The sequence below is a fragment of the Physcomitrium patens genome, chromosome 10, assembly GCF_059467195.1.
Source record: "Physcomitrium patens ecotype Gransden chromosome 10, ASM5946719v1, whole genome shotgun sequence".
In the NCBI taxonomy this organism is placed as follows: Eukaryota; Viridiplantae; Streptophyta; class Bryopsida; order Funariales; family Funariaceae; genus Physcomitrium; species Physcomitrium patens.
In genome coordinates this window covers 6,291,839-6,312,213 of record NC_143419.1, presented here as the reverse complement: position 1 = coordinate 6,312,213, position 20,375 = coordinate 6,291,839, and the positions used below count along the sequence as shown (strand labels likewise).

General features: G+C 35.3%; 2 protein-coding genes across 3 annotated transcripts; one reads left to right on the top strand and one right to left on the bottom strand.

Annotated features, from left to right (window-relative positions):
- The first annotated feature begins 9,153 nt into the window (after positions 1–9,153).
- Positions 9,154–11,090, top strand: LOC112287741 (uncharacterized). Of its 2 annotated transcripts, none has more exons than XM_024531084.3 (2): positions 9,154–9,301; positions 10,201–11,090. In XM_024531084.3, the coding sequence occupies exon 2, from the start codon at positions 10,233–10,235 to the stop codon at positions 10,767–10,769; it is 537 nt and encodes a 178-aa protein (XP_024386852.1). In that variant the 5' UTR covers positions 9,154–9,301; positions 10,201–10,232; the 3' UTR covers positions 10,770–11,090. The 2 variants fall into 2 exon arrangements, with proteins under 2 accessions (XP_024386852.1, XP_090109728.1); XM_090253602.1 differs by having other exon boundaries at positions 9,854–11,090.
- Positions 11,091–12,251: 1,161 nt separating this feature from the next.
- LOC112287740 (SWI/SNF complex subunit SWI3C homolog) lies at positions 12,252–18,526 on the bottom strand. The gene is made up of 8 exons (XM_024531082.3): positions 17,880–18,526; positions 16,273–16,884; positions 15,507–16,033; positions 14,862–15,341; positions 14,386–14,555; positions 13,881–13,987; positions 13,486–13,673; positions 12,252–13,084 (listed from the first exon to the last, which is right to left on the bottom strand). The coding sequence occupies exons 1-8, from the start codon at positions 17,923–17,925 to the stop codon at positions 12,521–12,523; spliced, it is 2,694 nt and encodes an 897-aa protein (XP_024386850.1). The 5' UTR covers positions 17,926–18,526; the 3' UTR covers positions 12,252–12,520.
- Between the last annotated feature and the right edge of the window lie 1,849 nt (positions 18,527–20,375).

The window sequence follows — 20,375 nt, the reverse complement described above, 5'->3', positions numbered from 1 at the left end:
ATAATTAACCACTTTTAATAACTAAATCACTCATCCGTCCTCCTAAATTTTCTATTATATGGACTACTAATATATTTTACCAATATCTTTCAAAAATGAATTAATATCTATTCTACAGATTAGGATTTAGTTTGGGGTTTAGGATTTGGTTTAGGGTTTTGTTGGAATTTGGTTTAAAGTTTGTTTAGGATTTGGTTAAGATTTGGTTTAGGATTTAGGATTTAGAATTTTATTAGGGTTTATTTAGGGTTTGAGATTTAATTATTTTTGGCCTAAATTTTGAATGAAGTCCAATAGGATTTTAACTAGGATTAAATTAAGATTGAATTGAGATGTATTTGAGATATATTTGTGATCATTCTAATATTTCTTTAAGATTTCATATTATTTCTTTGAAATTTCTTTGAAATTTCTTTGAAATTGGTTAAAGCTTATTTAGCATTATTATAGTCTAATTAGAGTTTAGTTAGTACTCTATTAGAGTTAGGATTTTTTTGTTGTAATTTCTATCCTACCTTCCATAGCTAGGTACCCAAAGCATTCTCAAGCAAGACTTCACGTATTACGACAACATGTTCTTCAAGTACTTCATGACTTTCCTACAACATGATATTTTGGATACAATAAGACTTTGGAGCTTATATGTAGAGATTTTTGGTGGCCATAAATGTAGAAGGATATAAAAAACTTTGTTCAGTCATGCAAGATTTGTTTAAGATAAAAAAAAACTCTCTATCATCGACCTTAAGAACTTCTTCAATCTGTATCCATTCCAAAACGTTGATGCATTGCAAGCATCAACTACTTCAATTGTTCTTACATTTGTATCACTGTATTCTTTATTTCAACAAGCTCTGCCATAATAATACTCAAAAAAATATCTAATATTGTTCAAGACAAGTAGAAGAAAGGACTTGAAGACAAAGAAAATACTAAGAACAATATCAGTTTAGAAGAAAGTAATCTGCAACTTCTAATAGGCTTATGTCTTATCATGAGAAAGGGATAATCCACTCTTCATCAAAATCAGACAAAGCTCTGATATAATAAGTGCACTCTTGTCAATCTGACAAAGACATGAATGGAAAGATGATGCATAAATCAATGAAATCTACGTCAAAGAAAAAGTGACAGAATAGAAATAAAGAAATATGTATATTAAAAAGAAATTAAAATGGCTTAATACCAAAAGATAAAAAAACTTCAGACGCTTGAATCTAGATCAGAAGTAAGAAAGGAGTTGACAAAAGTAAAGAAGGCTTCACTCTTGTCTCTATGAATACTATCTAACTAGGAGCTATATGGTGATGTTCTATAAGACTTTTAATATGTGTTGACTTTGTAGGATATATGCGTTGATTTATAAGGTAAGTTTTTTTATGTTATTATGTTGTAATACGACTATATGGTAAATGAAGATAATATGGATCTTATTATAGGAGAGCCAAGTTAAAATATAAAATAAAAAAATATAAATAAAAGATAGGAAGGTAATAAAACTTTTAGAAATAATACTATCTTTTTAGAAAAGTAACTTCTATTTAATTTGTTGGACCATAAATAAGGAAAAGTAAAGTAGATTAGAAAAATAAAGAATACAAGCATTTCTAAAAAGATGTTAGGAGTAGATTTTTAAAAAAGTTAATTCAAAAAGACAAAAAAAGAATATTCAAGGATGGCCGGTTATCAACCTTGATCCAAATCAGTCCTCAAGGCACAAAATCGAACACCTACGACAATTTGGAAGACCTTTTGTAGACTGGATAGTGGAGTTTGATAGCAGATCAGATATTATTTCTTTGAGCATTAGTTTTGGATAATTTAGATTTGTATTGAATTTATAAGAACTTTAAAAAGTCAAGTTTGTTTTTGGATGACTTGGATTTTGTGAAATAAAATAGAATTGTCGTTTATGATAATTTCAATAATTTTGTTACAGATCAATAGATGAAATTTTGTAGGTTAATAGTCATAGTTGTACTTAATATGTGTTGTGAATCTTAGCTTGATCCAATAATTGAATTGAGAGTTATTGAGGTTTAAGTGGGTCAAGGTCCCTAAAAGTATAATTTTAGGTTTTGGTTAGGATTTGGTGTAGGATTTAGGATTAGGATTTGATTTAGGATTTAGAATTTGATTAAGATTTATTTAGAATTTAAGATTTAGTTAGTTTCTGGCCTAAAATTTGAATGAAGTCTAATAATATTTTAATTAGGATTAAATTAAGATTGAATTAAAATATATTTGAGATATATTTGTGATCATTTTAATATTTCTTTAAGATTTCTTATTATTTTTTTGTAACTATTTTGAGGTTTTTTTGAATTGATTAAATCTTACTTATCATTGTTATAGTTTAATTAGAGTTTAGTTAATATTCTATTAGAGTTAGGATTTTATTATTGTAATTTTTATTCTATCTTCTACAGCCAAGTACTTGGAGCATTCTTAAGTAAAACTTCACCTATTACGACAACATATGGACTACATAGCTAGCTTGATCTGCAAGCTAACTATGTGTGTGTCACATGACTAACTTTGTGATAATGTTTGTAATCCAAAAAGTTAATTATATACACCTATAAAGTCAAAATAGTATTTATGAAGCTTCTAGAATGCTTCTATAGAAGATATTATAGAATTAACTTATTTTTATTTACTTCTACTTACTTCTATCTATTTATATAAATAATTATTGACTTACATGTGTATGTCCATAATAGAACTTTATATTTGTCATATATTACAAAAACTAAAAGATGTAGGATTATATATCAAGATAGAAAAGTATCTATTTTACACTAAAGTCAACTTCCTAACATACATCATTTCAAATAATGGTCTTATGATGGATCTTAAGAAGATATAAACTACAATTGATTGAAAGATCTCAAAAATAGTGAGAAATGTGTAATATTTTTTAAAATTTACTAATTATTATAAGATCTTTATTAAGATTTTTTTTTCAAGTTACAACTCTTCTTATATGCCTAATATATAAAGACAAACTTAAATGGAGCAAAGAAACTAAAGCATCTTTTGAAGCCTCAAAGACAATATTTATTTCTGCATTAATCTTGTATCACATCAACTTTTTGAAGGCATTCTTTATGAAAACAAATGCATTAGATTTTGCCATGGATGATGTTTTGTTTCAAATCGGAGCAGATGACAAACTTCCTTTGATAGATTTTCATTCCAAAAAAATTTCAACAATGAAGATTAATTATGAGATTCGCAACAAAGAACTTTTTATAATTATGGCTTTATTTTAAGAATGGCATTATTATTTAGAAGGCGCTTTTAGTCTAATCACTGTATATATGGATCACAAGAATCTCAAATACTTCCTTTTGACATGTATTTTGAATTGTTGCCAAGTCCATTGAAGCATATCTTTATGAAGATTGATTTCAAGATCACTTATTAACTCAAAAATAACAAGGTTTGTCAAATGTCCTTTCTAAATGTTCTTATTTTGCACCAAAAGAAGGAAATGTAACTTTAGATCAACAAAAAATGATTCTCTTAAATTCAAAGCATTTTTATCTTTGAGCAATAAAACCAACATTGATCATTGATTCAATCTTTGTTAGCAAATTCAATGAAATATGTCCTTCGATCTTTTTGTTTATGATATTAAGAATAATTCTTTTAAGTCTTATGATACTTTTAAGTTTAAGTTCAAGAATAATCTATTCTATTTTGAGGGACAATTATATATTTTAGAGGATGAAACACAATTACATGTTTTTTTTTATCTTGTCATGATTTTTCAACAACCAAATATTTTGCATATAATAAAACTTTGGAGCTAATATCAAGAGATTTTTAGTAGCTTCAAATGTGAAAGGTAGTTAAAAACTTTGTACAATCATGTGATATTTTTTTAAGATCAAAAAATCCTCATCATCAATTTTATGGACTTTTCTTGCCTTTACCTATTCTAGAACAATTACCATCTTTTATTTCTATGAATTGCATCATAGATATTTTAGTCTCAAGTTTGTATAATTTTATATTTATAATAGTAGATCATTTTCTTAAGATGGCATATTTCATATCACGTACAAAATCTATCATACGTGAGGAAATGGCTAAATTTTTTTTGACAGTATCTATTGCTATCATGGATTACTTAAAGATATTATATTAGATAGGTAGACTCAATTTGTATCAAGATTTTGAAAAATCCTTTTTAAAATTCTAAAGATGGATATAAAGCTCTCTTTGACTTTCTATCTTAAAATTATTTATTAGAGCTACATGCAATACTAAAGATACAATTAAAAGAAGATCAAAAACAACAAAAGATCAATGCGGATGCCATTTGCAATTAACAACCACAATTCAATGTGAGTGATAAGGTATAGCTACTTTGTCGCAATATCAAGAGTATTTGTCTTTATAAAAAGTTGGACTATCATATGCTTGGATCTATTCCTACTTGTAAACAAATCAATCTTGTCGCTTATTGTTTATATTTATTCGAGTCTATGAAGATCTATCTTATATTTTACATGTCTCTTTTTGATCCATATAAGACAATGAATATTTTTGGAAGAAGACAAATACCACCTTCTCCTATAAAAGTGGATAATAATCAAGTGTTTGAAGTCAAAGAAGACTTAGATTCAAGACAATGCTAAAATGGATCAGAATATCTTCTTCATTGGCGAAAAAATGATATTAGTGAATACACATAAGGGCCAACAAAGAATCTTGCAAATGCAGCAAAGAGAATTAAAGCTTTTTATTGGTCACATCTATCAAAATTAAGATGAAGAATAGTAAATCTTTACTAAAAAAAATCCAAGATCAAAGAAAGATAGTATTCTATCTTTTATTCTTATTTGTAACTTCTATGTATTTGTAATATTAAAGAGATGGAAAATTAATAATTAGTAGATTCTACTTAAGAACTAGCACTTACTAACATATTAGATGAGACATTGCAATTGATATAACCTTCAAGATGATGTAATTGAGATGAAGTTCCTTAAGAATGCCATGTCCTTCTTCAAATAGATAGTGAGATATAATATATTTGGTATTATGATCTTGGAAGAGACTTTCAATATTTGATGATTTTATTAGAGGTAGAAACAACTTTTGATGGTATTTCAAATATTTTATTTGAAGAGAGTTACAAAGTCTTCAACAACAATCAAATAATAGGATGGTCTATCTATCCTAATATGGAATACTATCAATAGCTAAGACAACCTATCAACTATCTTTGAAGAAAATAAAGATCAAAGTATGTAACAAACACAATTTATTGCATCTTGAATTTCTTCAATATATAATAATTGCTTCCTATAGAACTCGTTTTTAGAAAGAAATTAAAATAGCCATTCTAATTTCATATTATATCATCTTTGAATGATTTTCTATTCCTTTTGAGTGACATAAGAGTGTATTGAGAATTTCTTTCTTTAAAATTCATGTCCTTGATAATAGGAATTAGAGGCTATGAAAGCCCATTGTGACTTTTTTGGAATTTGAAAATGGTTGAGTTCAATCACAATAATTTATTCTTATTATTTAATTTAACTTGATATTTTTTTCATATGCATGGAATAGATGAGTGGATATTCCATGAATCACTTGTACTAGAAACAATTTGATTTAAATGTCTTTGGAACTTGGATCAAATATGGATAAAAATATATAGATGAAAGTTGGTTATTAATAGATGAATTTTTATTTTTAGATAAAAATTCAATTATGGATGAAAATTTATTCATAGATGATAAAAAAATTAGATGAATTTTTATTTTTTGGATGATAATTAATATTAGATTAAAATTAAAGTTAAAATTAAATATATATTTAATAAAATCACATAAAAAAAATCTTTCAAGATTGAAATTATTAATAGTTAATTGAAGTAGCTTGCATTATTGTAATGGGTTGTGTGAGTGTGAATTGAATTAGTCAAAGGATCTAAATTCTAAATTAGAAGTAAAAGAAATTTTATTAAATAATTTCATAAATTAATAATTAGTTGTGAACTAGAATAAATCATTTAATAAAAGAATTTATTTAATTCATAATTAAAAAGTTAGTGGAATTATTAAATATAAATAAAATATTAATCAAAAAATATTAGATTAATTAGATTATTAAATCTTTATGAATTAAAATATATTTTTAATTAATAAAAGTTTATTTTAATTTACAACATTCTAATATCTCAAGTTCATCAAAATTCTTCTCTTTCTATCCAAACTATTCATTGTTTTAATATATTTTTATTTCTTGGCCCATAAAAACTTCAAAAATATATTTTATTAGATTCAAGAGCATCTCTTTGTTTTTTATATGAAGAGTTTTTTTAACTTTATTAAATTCTCATAGTACAAAAGTTAAAACATATATATATAAAAGTAATAGATAATCGACCTTTATCTCCAAGAAATATTACTTTTGAAACCATACTACTAGAAATATCATTTGAGTGCTATAGTAACAAAATAGTATCCAATATTATTAGAATTTCATCCAATCTTAATTTAAAAAGTTAGAAATTCTTTTCTAAATTCATCTAAAGATGCTTTATAAGAATCTTGAGCTCCTTGTAAATGGAGTTTTAAAGTTATTTAGAGCTATGACAATTGTTTTGCAAGATCTTCAATTCCTAGGTTTTCATCCTTCAATGTACCTAATAAATCAAGCTTTGGATGATAATCATAATTCGCATATAATGGTGCTTGCTGAGTCAAAGCATAAAAAATATTATTAAAAAAAAATCCACTAAAGATAAATATGAACTTCAATCATCTTATTGATAGTTGACATTATATTGCAAATACTGCTCGAAAACTTAATTGACTCATTTTGTTTGACTATTGGTTTGAGGATGGAAGACAAAAGAAAGTTTGATATTCATCTTCAATATTTGAAAAAGAAATTTCTAAAACTTTGATATAAATTCAAGTCCTTGATCAAAAAAGATATCATCAAATAGGCCATAATATCAATATGTATTGTCAAAAAAAAACCTTTTCATTTATTTTCTAATTATTATCTTTTTATACAAAAAAAAATATGTCATTTTTATAAGTCAATCTATAATAATATAGATAGTATCAAATATACCTGATAGTAATAGATCAATGATGAAGTTCATTGATACTAAAGACCATGGTCACTTTGAAATTAGAAATGGCTATAAAAGTCTATAAGAACAATGTCAAGAATTTTTAGATTGTGAAAAAATGTCATACAAGAGGACAAAAAAAATTCACAATCTTCTACATTTGAGGCTACTAGAAATCTTAAGAAATAAGTTCTAATGTTTTGTTAAATCCAAAATATCTTGAAATTAGGAAAGCATGACAAGATTGAAGAACAAGAAATTATGTTGATCATTTTAGAATATATAAATGATCTTCAAAATACTAAAAATCTCCCATGAATTTGAACTTATTATTATTAAGGCACTACTTGATATTGCAAATTAATGAGTCCTTAATTGATGTTGTACAAATTTTTTCAAGTAAACTTAAATCAACATGTATAATTTCAGAAGTAGCACAAAGATAAAATTGATTCTAAAAATATTCTTAAAATATTTTATCAATTTTTAGAAGGTTCTAAAAGATTTTTAAAATATTCTAACAAATTCTAGAAAATTCAATGAAGATTAAAGAAGTTGTCTAAGAAGCTTATTAGAATTGTTTTGTTTTCAAGTAATATAAGAACTTCTCAAGAAACTTCTTAATATCTAGAATATATTGGAGTAAAGGTTGAGAGGATCCTTAGTCTTAACAATACATTTCTTAGAGTTTTAGCTCACCGTTCTTAATGTTGATCTTGTACTCATTTGATTTAATCAAGTTCTTACTAGCTTTCTTGTTGAAACTCTTCTCTTCAACTTCTTGCTTGATCTTTTGTATAATATATCTATGATACATGGTTGCTTTCACGAATACCATCAACTTATGAAGGTACTAAGAGTTCCTTAGATATAAGAAGACACTTGAAGCGAAATAAATAATCATGGTGACTCTTAAAGTAGGGACATAGGTCTTTTTCTATTTTCTTCTTTTTAGAAATATTGCATCTTTGTCCAATGTATATTATACTAATTCAAACTTGTTAGTAGGCCATGGCTACTCATAAAGAGTGTTATATCATAAATATTGTGAATAGAGAGAAATTATGCTTTATTTAATGGATTACATTAGTCATAAAAAAAGATGTATCACATGATATGGCTTAATTTCATCAACTATGGATAGAACATATGGCTTAATACTTCAACCAAAATATAACACATGCCTCTAAAGGCAAGAGGGTACGTCAAGCAATTTCAACAACAATGATATACAAATAAGATAATGGCAACATGGCTAATAAATAAGCCAATACAATAATTAGTCATACTTAGAAATAGTTTTTTTAATTAACATCTAGAATGTAATATACCTTTGTCGGACCTAACTAGGGCTTATGTAAATTAACTCTTTGATTGCAATAGAGAACAATTTCTATTTGTGTTAAAAAAATAAATAAATTCAAAAATAAAGAATAAGAAGAGACATGAACTTGTTTTAAAACTTGAATTCCCAACTAATAATATTAACAATTCAACTATCAAGCTTAATTTTCCAACATAAAGTACATTCCAAAAACTAGAACTAGAATCAATTGAATCAAATACAATGACGATGACCAAAGACTAATCATCTTAACTTAAATCCACTACCTAAAGACCTCAAGCATAAATATATCACTGGCTAACGACCACTTACCACAATACGTCTCATTTATACAATCAGTTAATCATCTGAGAATGAAACCCCCAATTAAGTGTAACCAGCGTTTAAATATAGTGTAGCAAACCAAAATAACCTCAACAAAATGCGAATATATGCACAGTTACTGAAAACTGTGAATTTAGGATAACACACCCTCTGATAATTTGAAATTTAAAACAATCCCATCACCGAATCTTAAAGTGAAGTCTGACGAGGAGGAGGGTGAAATTTTGCTACCGAGAATCTGGATATCCGCCGACACCCGAGATGCCGGTGGATGGTGACCATGGCGGCGCGGGCGGACATCAATCCGCCCGGCCCGGCCCCGTCCGTCCTCCCACCACCCGTGAATATATACATGGTTGCCACCTCGCCTCCAGGAATTCGAAGCGCTCGTTCCCGCGTCGTCGTCTCCCACTACGTGGTTTTTTTCTACCCCTATGTGTGTTTTTCTTGTGCAAGGTTTGAGCTCTGGACACAAGTGCAACTGATCGATCCATCCATAGCCACATTTCCTGCTATCTCCCCCGCAGGTATGCACCTCCCTCCCTGCTTTCTCATTCCTGGCTGCGCTGGTGACGATTCCGCGATTCGCCTCCGTTTGGATCCTCGTCTGCAGTTTGGTTGTTTCTGGTGGAATGAGCGTGTCGGGAATGTGATTCTATCTTCGCGTCGGCTTCTGTTCCACAGCCCGTCTCCGTGCCAACCTGGACATTTCTATGCTCGGTTTGGATGGCGTGGCCCGCGTGAAGTCCTGACCTTTTTCTGCGCGATGATGGAATTGCTGCAGTATTGTGACAGCAGTCGATTCTCCAGCTTCGTATAAATAAATATTGCCATCGTTTAACCGCACGTGTGTCGTGACGGCGATCGTGAGGTCTAGGAGGGAACATGGTGTCGCCTGTAGAGTCCTCGGAAGTCGTCAGCCCTTTACTGTCCACGTTTGGATTTTATTTGTTTTCCTCTTTTCTACGGTTGTTCCCTTCCAGTGCAGGATTTGCCTGACTAGTATTTGTTCATGACTCCTTTTCATCCATAACGAATCGCCGCACGAGTATGCAAATGCTGATTCGGGTTGAACTCAGTGGCATTCGACTGCGCAAGAACTCGCGACCGCTCACCATCTCAGACGCCAGGTTCGGCCGCGTGACGAATCCTTCGTGATGAAGATGTGGCAGCATTTGCGACTAGCCTGGAGGTTGCGCTTACCAGTTTCAGTCTTGGAACTTGTAGGAGCTTGCGCACAGGGACGTGAGCAATACCTGTAGTCCTACGGGCACGACATGGTCGGAGGCAGATAAATGAGTCCCCAAGACCTCTGGCCTTCTCACCATGGAAATGCAGGTGGTCGTTGTTGAGGTGCTGTTCGGTCCAGTCCCCTGGGCATTCGGGTGGACAACTCTGACTTTGTCCTTGGTGATCCTGGTCGCAGCTGTAATCTGACAGACGCTCGAAGCTTTCGGCATGGGTCTTGAGGGAGCTCTCTCGCTCAGCACGTCAGCAGGTCGTCCCGAGGTCGCAACAGGTCGTCCCGACCACATTTGCATATGGACGCCTGAAGGCGTTAGAAGGCTGCTTGGCAAGAACCGCGTGCGGATGAGTCGCGGCTGGAAGGTGCGAGATATGGTGAGAGCTGTGCGATGCGAGAGTTGTTCCCCTGAACAAGGCGATGACGAACCGATTTCAGTGCTCCGTCCCGATCAAGGCACAACAACAAGCTTTCTCAGTAACAGCCTTACGCGTGGTGTGAATGGCATCTCACGCACTGCCGCCAACGCACCTGTGCAAGAGGATCGGGAGAACGGTCCGGGCGCGGCCTTATCTACCGATATTTTGCGGTATCGCAGCGTCCGATCTGGCGCTTCGATCGCTTTGCGAGCGCTTGATGTGTATCTGCTTCTGGCGTCGAGTATCTGCGACGAAGTGGACAATGCGTTTAGGACGCCATGCTCCAGGAAGCCATTGCGTTTGTCCACAACGTCGTGGGAGCTGTTGGAGTGAGCGAGCGAGCGAGCGAGTGGCGAGCCGGTTGAGGATGAGATTGTCAGTCGAGGGCTTTGCTAGGAGAGGGGACCGACGGGAGCTTGATCAGCTGATTGATTTTGTGATAATTTGCGAGCGCTAAATCGCTCGTGAGAATGCATTCGGACGAAGTAGATATGTATCTCGGAGGCGATGGCATGTTGTGCAGAATGCACTTCACGCCTGGCAAGGGCGATTTTCCTGTTCGCAATATCGCTCCAGTTTGCCGAAGTTAGTGGCGAATTCGAATGTTGTGAAAACAAATGACTTTTGTTAACGTGGAATGGATTTCCAAGCTGACATTTAGTCGTCTACACAAAGCTATGAAAGCGTGGAGCATGTGTATGGGTAGTCTGCGCAGCTTGTTTGGTGATGGTTGAACTCATTCTTTTGGCCTAGTTTAAGTCCAATGCACGGTTTTGCAACATTGGTCTTCGCTAGAGAAGTTAAAACACTCTTCGATTCTTTTGCACATTTTTTCGATTTACTGTCGTTTCCAGGGTGGAGTTTTTCGAATGGTTAACCGCCATCCTGAAGAGCTTGATTACATTTCTCCATTTGGTGAATTCAAGTAGCTGTGAACCTCATTACACAGAGACGCCAATTTTATTGCGGTATTCCCTCGTTGGAAGTGTCGGCCGTTGATGATTTGGTGTTCTTGAATTGCACGACCATTGTTGATTTCATCATTTTTTTTCATTTTCCATCATAGCGAAGTTGTTCTGAAGGTAGGTCTTCATTTGATCTTTTTTGAATAGTTTCACTTTCTTTTGCGATCATCAAGACTTTTATATCTTCGTCTATCATAGAGGTATGGATAATTATCGTTTATCTTTAGCATTCTTTTAGTCGTATCTACTGATTTGAAATCTAGAGAGAACGGAGAGTAATGCTTGAGATTGGATTTACTTCTAAATCAATTGTTTTCTTCGGATCATACACATTCAATGTGCGGGGCTTTCCGAGAAGGCCTACCCTTCCTATTCATCAGTAGTTCAAGATAGAGGCCCGTCGCAACGTTGGCAATTCGTCGGGGAATGTAGTGAGCACATGCTCAACAATGAGCAACGTCACAGGAAGACCTCAACAAGTCCATGTATTGCCCAAGTGCCCGAGATTCGGCAACATGAGCCAAGTGTGTCGCGCGGGACTCATAAATTTGTTTCGAGTTGAAGTAACCAAGGCCAAACGCTGGCCTGTCAATTGCAACGAACCTCTTACACGTCCTCCTCAACGGAGATTCACGAACACCTACTTGGAACTAATTCTTTTCATAAAAGAGGAAGGACCTACTTACATAAAGAAACTAAATCAAACTATCTGGTGCTGATAAAAAGGTTCACCTCGAAACTGCTTCCAAAATAGTTCGATCGAGTCTTATACCTTGTCGAATTTGTCTACAGCTCTACGGGCCGAGCAAAGTAAACAATTGAAAAGGAAATGAGTACCGAAGCCATACACTAATCTCTCAACTATGCAAGAAGCGATATCATTAAGGTGAACGCGAGCATACATCAAGTCTTGTCCCCAGTAATCACTTGCTGTCTTCCGAGCACAGTCAAAATGCACCGATCTTTCAACTTTCTGTCCATAAAGTAGTCTCTACTAGGTATTTGCGGAGACTATTACAGCTTTACAACTGGTGAAGGTATCTCGTAGAGTAAAGTCTGCAATTTATCTATCCTTCTTAAGTTACACATGACCCTCCATCTACAGAACCTCCAACTCTACTATGTTGGACCACTACCTGTGCCTCCTGGAGCAGGTCGCGACATTCCCGGAGGTGCTGTGAGGGGTCTTCCAGGGGTTTGAGGATGGATGGTCTGGTTGGGCATCAAAGGTCTGCCGAGAGACTGTGAAGGAGGTGCAACTCCTTGGGGCATTGCTGATCGCCCCACTAGTTGAGGAGGTGTGACTCCTCCCACCATTCCTTGTCTCACAAATTGCCCTTGAGTTGACATTGCGCCTGCAGTCACTGGTCTTGCTAATCCCTGTAAACTTGGGGAAGGAGAAGAACCTGTGGAATTGGATCCTTGAAAGCTGGACGTGGATCCCGCGGGATACATAGGGGTGGCCTGTCCGCCAGGTCCAAACGTGTAACCAGCAGTGGAATTTTGCTGCCCTGGTACAAGAGTGGGTGGAGTAAGACTAGAGCTTGTACTAAGCCGACTGGCCACCATTCGTGCATGCTCCGTGTAAATCTTCTGTCGAGCGCGCTCCACTGATTCACATTCTTTTGCTAACATCGTCTCTAAATCAGTAAAGGTCTTCAACTTCAGTTCCAACTTCTTCAGCTGTAGCACAATTATTTTTGGATATGAGTTAGATTTGACGTTTAAGTCATGATTAAACCACATTTTGTTGAGTGCCAAGGACACCAAGTATATCTCACCAGGAACATTTAATCTTGTTGGTATTTCAGAATCCAAGACGACAATGCTTGACACCACATTTAGCACAGTTCTTGAGCCCAGTTGCATGCAACAGGGTAAATGATGATCCTAAAAGATGGCACATGCTGGTTTTCGTATAAATACTACTTTGGATCTCACAAAAAGCACAAGACTATAGATCTCGCCTAAGCCAATGTCCTTCAATTGCCTACATAAATAGTAGCCGTAACCCAACTAACTAATATTCGCTAATTCAAAGAAAAAAACAGACAAAAATACACCTGCAGTTTTGAGCATGGTACCTGGTGCTCAATAACGATGGTGACTAAACGCTGCATTTCACGTTCCTCTTGATCAGCCAAAAGTTTGGCTTTAATAGCAGCAGCAGCCATTGCATTTGCCGCAGCCCGATTCACATGGGAACTGCTTATGGCCTCCTCAGAAATATTTAACTTCACATTTAGTTCGACCTTTGGAAGAACTGGGCCACCTGAAAGAGAAGTCCCACCTTCGTCAACACGGATAATTTCAGGAACTTTTGCAACACGCGCTCACTCAACAGACTACTCCAAATATTTGGAGGCGTGCTAACTAAAGGAGCACAGCTATCAATAAACATTTCGAAATTAGCGATTTTCCACTCTCATGGTTTGATCTCACAGGAACTCATAATGAAACTCAAAATTTGTAATCTTACCAGGTTCGGCTCTGGAGACCAAGGTTCCACCAACAGAGCCAGTTTCAGCAGTGCTCAATTGAATTGCATCACTATTATTTTGCACTTCAGTATCTGCTGACACTAACCTGCAAACTTCAAGAGCACAGCTAGTTGGAACTTACTTGTGTTCAGTCTCTACTCTACTTCTTAAACCTAAGAGATAACTCTGAGCAGAGAGCAAGCCAACACATTCGAGTAAAATCATGAAATGCAATGAATCACTGACCTAAATATGAAATAAGTGAAACAAGGAAAAAGCAGTATTACAGTAATCAGTTCCGAGAGAACCTAGATTTCTCCAATATATGAGTCTTAATCAGTTATGTCCTAATGTAAGCATAGCGTTCATTAAAGTTTATTGTGATTCACAATATAATCGAATATCATAACTTTATTAAGTAAGACAGTTATCGTTAAATAAGAATAGAACCGCGAATCGACAGTAAATGAGAAAATCACTCTACACAAGGAGCAAGTTGAAAACCTGTCAGGCAGTTGCACAGAGACAGGTTGATGAACCCCAGGATCATCCAGGATAGTTGAGGTGTTGGCCGCAAGTCGGGGCCCAGGATCCTTTTGCGTCAACGTAGCTAGTGCAGCCTGTGCAGCTGCTGCAGCCACTCGTGGCCCAACCATGGCTGCAAGAAAGGCTACCTACAAGAATAATAGAAAAATAGAAAAAAATAGAAAAAAATACTTGTCAGACCAGAAACCTTATCATAGTAACTTCTACAGCTGAAAACAAGAATTGATAACTATTGATTAACCAAATGATATTTTTTGATATATAAAAGATAGTTCTTGAACACATTAAATCCATACACGAAAAGTGGTTCAGTTAAAATCGATTAATACTCATGTATTAGCCTAGTAACGAATACAATGCATCATTTTATGATGCTTCTTACACCATTGGAATTTTTGCACACAAAGACCCAACACAAACACCACAAACATCACCTGGGCCATGACCGGGTTGGGAGCATCAGCAAAAGCAACAAAGCTTGGAGGCGGTGCTTGTAGATCCCCTGAAATCTCTGAACCAGCTTCAGTACTAGGTGCATGAGCATTGGCTTTTCCCTCTCCGGTCTGTGCATCTTGTACCGTGCTATCTACTTTTAAGTTAGGAGGTGGATCTGGTACACTCAAAGACGTTCCAGGGGTTTCCATGTCCTCTAAGAAGGGATCCTCAACAGGAAGCCGTATAAACTGCAAAATGCATTGTGATTTTGACTTTGTCCCCACATGCTCAGCTATTTCATTCCAATTGTCTCCGTACATCTCTAGAGCCTCGAGAAGCAAAAGAGTTTCGTGATCCGTCCAACCGCTACCAACTCCATTCTCTTCCTCTGAAGCATCCATCTTTATGAAATCTAAAGATACCATATCGGGCCCAAATTTTCCATCGTTGTAACAATCAGAGCACACATCAAAATCTGCCTGCCAAATATCCACGAGTCAATAAAAACCAGACATTCATGATAGATTAAGAGAAGTGCCGCTGTTCTAAACTTGAAACTCGGCAGCACAGAACCTGCACAAGACTGAACACTGACTTAAATAACGACGAATATCACAGGAGATCTGCGTGAGATTATGACGAACTTGTTTCTGACAATGATAACGCTGTTTGCTACAATCAGCAGCACAAGAATTGCAGTGATACTCCACTTCCGGTCCTTCTGGGAGAGCCAGCATTTCTGCAATGGCAAAATCTGCTGATTGTGGATTTACAAGGCCTTGCTTGATACCAGGAGCTCGTATGCTATCAAACTCGTACAAACTAGAACCCTTTCGAGGCAATGCACGCAAAATGCCTGCTTCATCAGGTTCTAGAGCAAGGACAGGACCTTGCCATAGTGGCCGTAATTCAGCAGGGACCTGATAATTGATAAGACCCCAGTGATCGAGAAAATCTAGAATTCGAGATATGGTTTTTTCGTCCAAACCAACGAGCAGCTCTTGAACATCGGCAACAGTGATCATCTTTTTAAGATTCTCCCGATACTTCTTCACGATTGCATTACGGTAATCCATGTAGAGCTTTGGAGTCTTGCCAGGCGTTTTACCGTTAAAAAACTCAGGCAAACCTCTTTTCTCCAAAGTTTGTATTTCAGTCCATGAAAACCAACCTGCCAAGTAGGAGTAAACGTCAAAACTCCAAACCTATTTCTTCTTTCATATTCAACCACGTAGAATTCACAGATACAGGAAAGGTAGATAGGTCTCTCAAATACTGCTCGCATGCTTGTAAAATGCGGAAATTTTTGTGCTTCCTATAATATGAATACCTCTGCTTAATCAAGAAAACTCACTTAACATAAATACGATGATTTAAGGAGTTGGTCGTTGAGAGATTTGAGCATCTTACCCGCATGGCTAGGAATAATATGTTGCTCTGTGGTGCCACCATTCGTTCTGGAACCTGGAATACCCGATGACAACTGCAAGCCAATAGGCATTAAATGTGGTTGTTGACCAAATCCTGCTGGGTCTGCGCCTGCTTTTCTTCCTAAAAGAAAAGCTCCAGATTGATCAGCAGGTGCAACAGAATTTACTAGTAGCTGTCCATGCGATATGTTTTCTAAATTAGGATTATTCTTCTTTGCTTCCTCATAATCTCTATCACCACCCAGCTGCACAGATTGTTCTGCTTGTAATATAGCTCCAACTGAGCTATGAGGTTGTCCCACGCGCTGTTTAACAACATTAAGATCACCAGCAACGCGTTCACTCTTGCCGGGTACCACCTCCACAGGCTCCCCATTGGGCCCCAAGGGTACTGGGGAATCCTCTATAGCAGGTCTTTTATTAGAAATTTGTGATGGAGGTGGTGATGTCCGCTTCCTTTTCAAAATTCCTTCGTTCATTCCGGAATCATCCCCAGAATCAGCTCCCAAATCTTCCCCACTCTCTTCTAGCTGATTCCCTTTGCTTGGCTTTGTTGCTGCAGCTGCTCCAGACCTCAATTTAATCTTCAACCCTACAATCGTCGGTAGGAAACTCACCAGATTCAGCACTCTCAAAATAAGGGGCTCGTGATTATTAAATGCATTGATTGCAAGTCAAAAAATAAATATAAAAGATGGTTACAAGTGTAAATATCTTCCAGTGCTTCACTCTTAGAGAGCTGTAAGAATGCTTCTTAAGTTCCTGCATCATGTTACGACTCTGTGTAAACGTTCTTCAGCTCGAGAAGCTACACTATCGTGTGCATATTTGTCTTCACAGCTCAAATTCAGTTATTGACTCGAACTGTTGGCGCAATTGGCACTTTCTTCGGGAGAAAAAGACTTGGCAATAACTCTGAACAACAACTGAGACTTCTAAGGCAGCTGGTTTTACTATTTCCTGAAGATGTGAGCTCATGGACGAGTAATAGTGGTACTCTTCTCCTTCGCTAAACAGATACAACGTAGGTTTCCCTCGCCTACGCGGGAGACCACCAACGGGGTATCAATTAGTTCTTTAAAGAAGTTCTACTTTTGGTCATTCAATCCACGAAGGATAAATTCCGGATACCTTGGCTAAAAAGAATAAAAATTTAAAACAAAGAAACAAAAATAAAAATAAAAACCATGAACAGACTAACAAATGCTCACATCCCGCCTCTAATTCGCTACACTACATTTAACCCACTGTCGATAAAAGAGAAATAATGCGATAACCACTAAGCAGCTCTAAACTCCTTTCCCCTATTATCCTTTCCATTTTTCACCTCCACATTTGAAAAAATATCCCGCATTCCCAACCTCACTCGTACCTTGATTTCTAGGTCAATTTCTTACTATCGCTCCCCAAAAGTCAAAGAGAATGATGTTCACCTCCAGATCTTACAATTGAAACGAAAACGATAGAAAGAGATTATTTTTAAAAAAAAGATAGAGAAACATACTAAAACCCTAAACAGAAAAATAGTCCAAACATTCCCGTCATATCACTCCTAGTAGTACCAGATACAACAGCAGCAACGCATACCAGCGGGCGAAGCACCCGAAATTACAGGCTGACGCTTGGTCGTCATTGCCGGAAACCGCAAACCTCGACCCTCAACTCCTCAGCGAGGCAAAAAGTTCTCTCACCCCCTCGCCTTGCACCCTCACTCTCCCGCCATTCCGCAACAACAACTCAGTCGTTCCCTCCTTCAATCCAACAAAAGCCCGCTCACATTCCCCATTCTCGGCGTTCGATCAAACATCCACGACACGCAGTCGCGCTTTCAACGATCTCCACTACCAGAGAGGGGGGGGGGGGGGGGGGGGGGGGGGGGGGTAGAGAGATTTTAAACCGTCTAAAAAAATATAACAAAATAAAGTCGACTAAGCACTACGTAGTTGTTCCTTGTTAATAATACTCAGAGCAACATGAAAATAATGGCTGACGACGTTGGCGATGCTAACTTAGTAACAACAGTAAGTCTTGGTCCGCGGCGTCATTTATCCCGACAGTTCTAAAAATAAAGATAGCGAGACACACACACACTTCTGCTTCCTCCCGCTTCGCAGAGCTGTGACGAAGCAGGAAAAGCACGAGGTCGGCATTATCGAACTCTCTCTCTCTCTCTCTCGCACTCTCGCGCTCGCTCGCTCTCGGCAGGTCAGTCTTGCGAGCGAGCTCGCAGTCTGTGTCGAACGCGACCACGAAGAAGGGCACATGGAGACGGAATCGATGAGCCCGTTGGGGCTACTCCGTTGTGGTGCCGTCCTCGGCATGCGGCCCTGTACCTTCCTACCTACCTAACATAACCTACCCACTTGCTCTGTTCACACGGTACTTCAGCGCTCGTACTCGGTACCTAGTCCGACTTTGTCGTCAGCACGCCAATGCATGTGGGCTCTTGCCATGTGGCTGGGCGGGGTTTCTTTGCTGCAACGACAACAAATAAAATTAATTAATTATTCAATCCAAATCTGAGCTAACCCAAAAAATAGTTACAAATAAATAAAATTAAAAATTTCTCTGATGTAAAGTCATGGTCAGTATTACCTCTTCTCCTTTTTTTCCACTGTTTTTTTTTCAAGTTGCACTAATTTACAAAAATGCATCTTACATGATCTTGGAAAACATATCTGGGAGGATTTTACATGATTTAGAAAGTATATGTGATCTTTGCATAGGGCTACACCTTTCTGGATTGTATTAACTAATTATAGAAAAATAAAAATAAAACATACTGCTAAATAAAAGATTATAGTTACAAATCCTTCGTTATATTTATAGCCAAAAAAATTCTATTGTTATCTCTTTTTGTGTTACATTATGCTTTTGGATAATCAAAGAAATATAGCTTTTTAAAAATTCTTCAATTATTAAAGAGAAACTGCAAACTTATAAGTACATTAAAAATAATTGTTTGACCATTTTCGGATTTTATATACATTATTGCAAAAAAAACAGAAAAAAAAAACAAACAAACAAACAAACAAACAAACAAGAAAAATCAGTAAATAATATACAATATTTTTGAACTTATTATGTAATCCAATAATAAAGAACATTAATAACTATAAATAACATTAAGTAGTAAAAATCAACAACCCTTGAATACAAGTGAAACTAAATAGAAATCAATTATGAATTACAATATATATTTTTAATTAGAAAATTTGATTAAATCTAATAATTTGGTTTTAATTTGGAATTCACAAAGAACCAATGCAAATTTGTCTTATATAGTACAAAAGAATTCTAATAATATGTAGGAAGCAAAGATTAATTATTCTTAATGCTTTTTATGTATGTCAAGCAAGGAAAATCTAATATTATATAAGTTTTGTAAAACATACACAAATAAATGTAATATTGAATTAGCCTAGATCTTTTCTACATAAATTATCCTCTAGTCTAAGATATCAAGACTATGGCAAGTCTTTTTATGGAAATAAAAAATATTTTCTCATAGCCTCTTGTGTAAATTCAAAAGATTTAGTATTATATAGTTTCCACTTTGAGAAATTGTTTTTGGGCTATTTGGATCTAATGCAATATCTTTTTTTTAAAAAAATAAAATATAAAGTCAAAAGTATAGGAGGAAATTGATTTATTTTAACATATATAATTGTGAATTATGAAAGATTACATGCAAAAATATTATTAAATAACCTGATTACTCTCAAAGCTTTCTTGAGAAAAGGAATAAAGAAAAATTGTAAAGAGTATACACTTACATGCAAGACAAAATACACTTACTCAAAACATCTATTGAAGCAAAACGTTAGATACACCCTATTTTGTATCAAAAACAGTGAATTATTTCTTTCAGTTTTATTTTGTTTTTGAGGATTTAAAATTAATGAATTTAATCTTATTTTGTTAGATTTGTGTTTTCTCTAGACCTAGAATTCTATCATTCGAGCAATTTTCTTCAATAATCAAAAGTACTGCTTTGGTTGAATAGTTGTGACATCTTTTGTCTTAATGGCATAGAAAATATTTTTGAAGACTTGATGAGGACTTGTGGAGGTTGTGAATGTA

Coding starts and splice junctions, on each gene's coding strand:
- LOC112287741 (XM_024531084.3), top strand. CDS start 10,233: ATGGGTCTTGAGGGAGCTCTCTCGCTCAGCACGTCAGCAGGTCGTCCC.
- LOC112287740 (XM_024531082.3), bottom strand. CDS start 17,925: ATGACGACCAAGCGTCAGCCTGTAATTTCGGGTGCTTCGCCCGCTG. Junction 16,034..16,272: donor TATTATTCCTAGCCATGCGG/GTAAGATGCTCA, acceptor CCTACTTGGCAG/GTTGGTTTTCATGGACTGAA. Junction 15,342..15,506: donor GTTATCATTGTCAGAAACAA/GTTCGTCATAAT, acceptor GATATTTGGCAG/GCAGATTTTGATGTGTGCTC.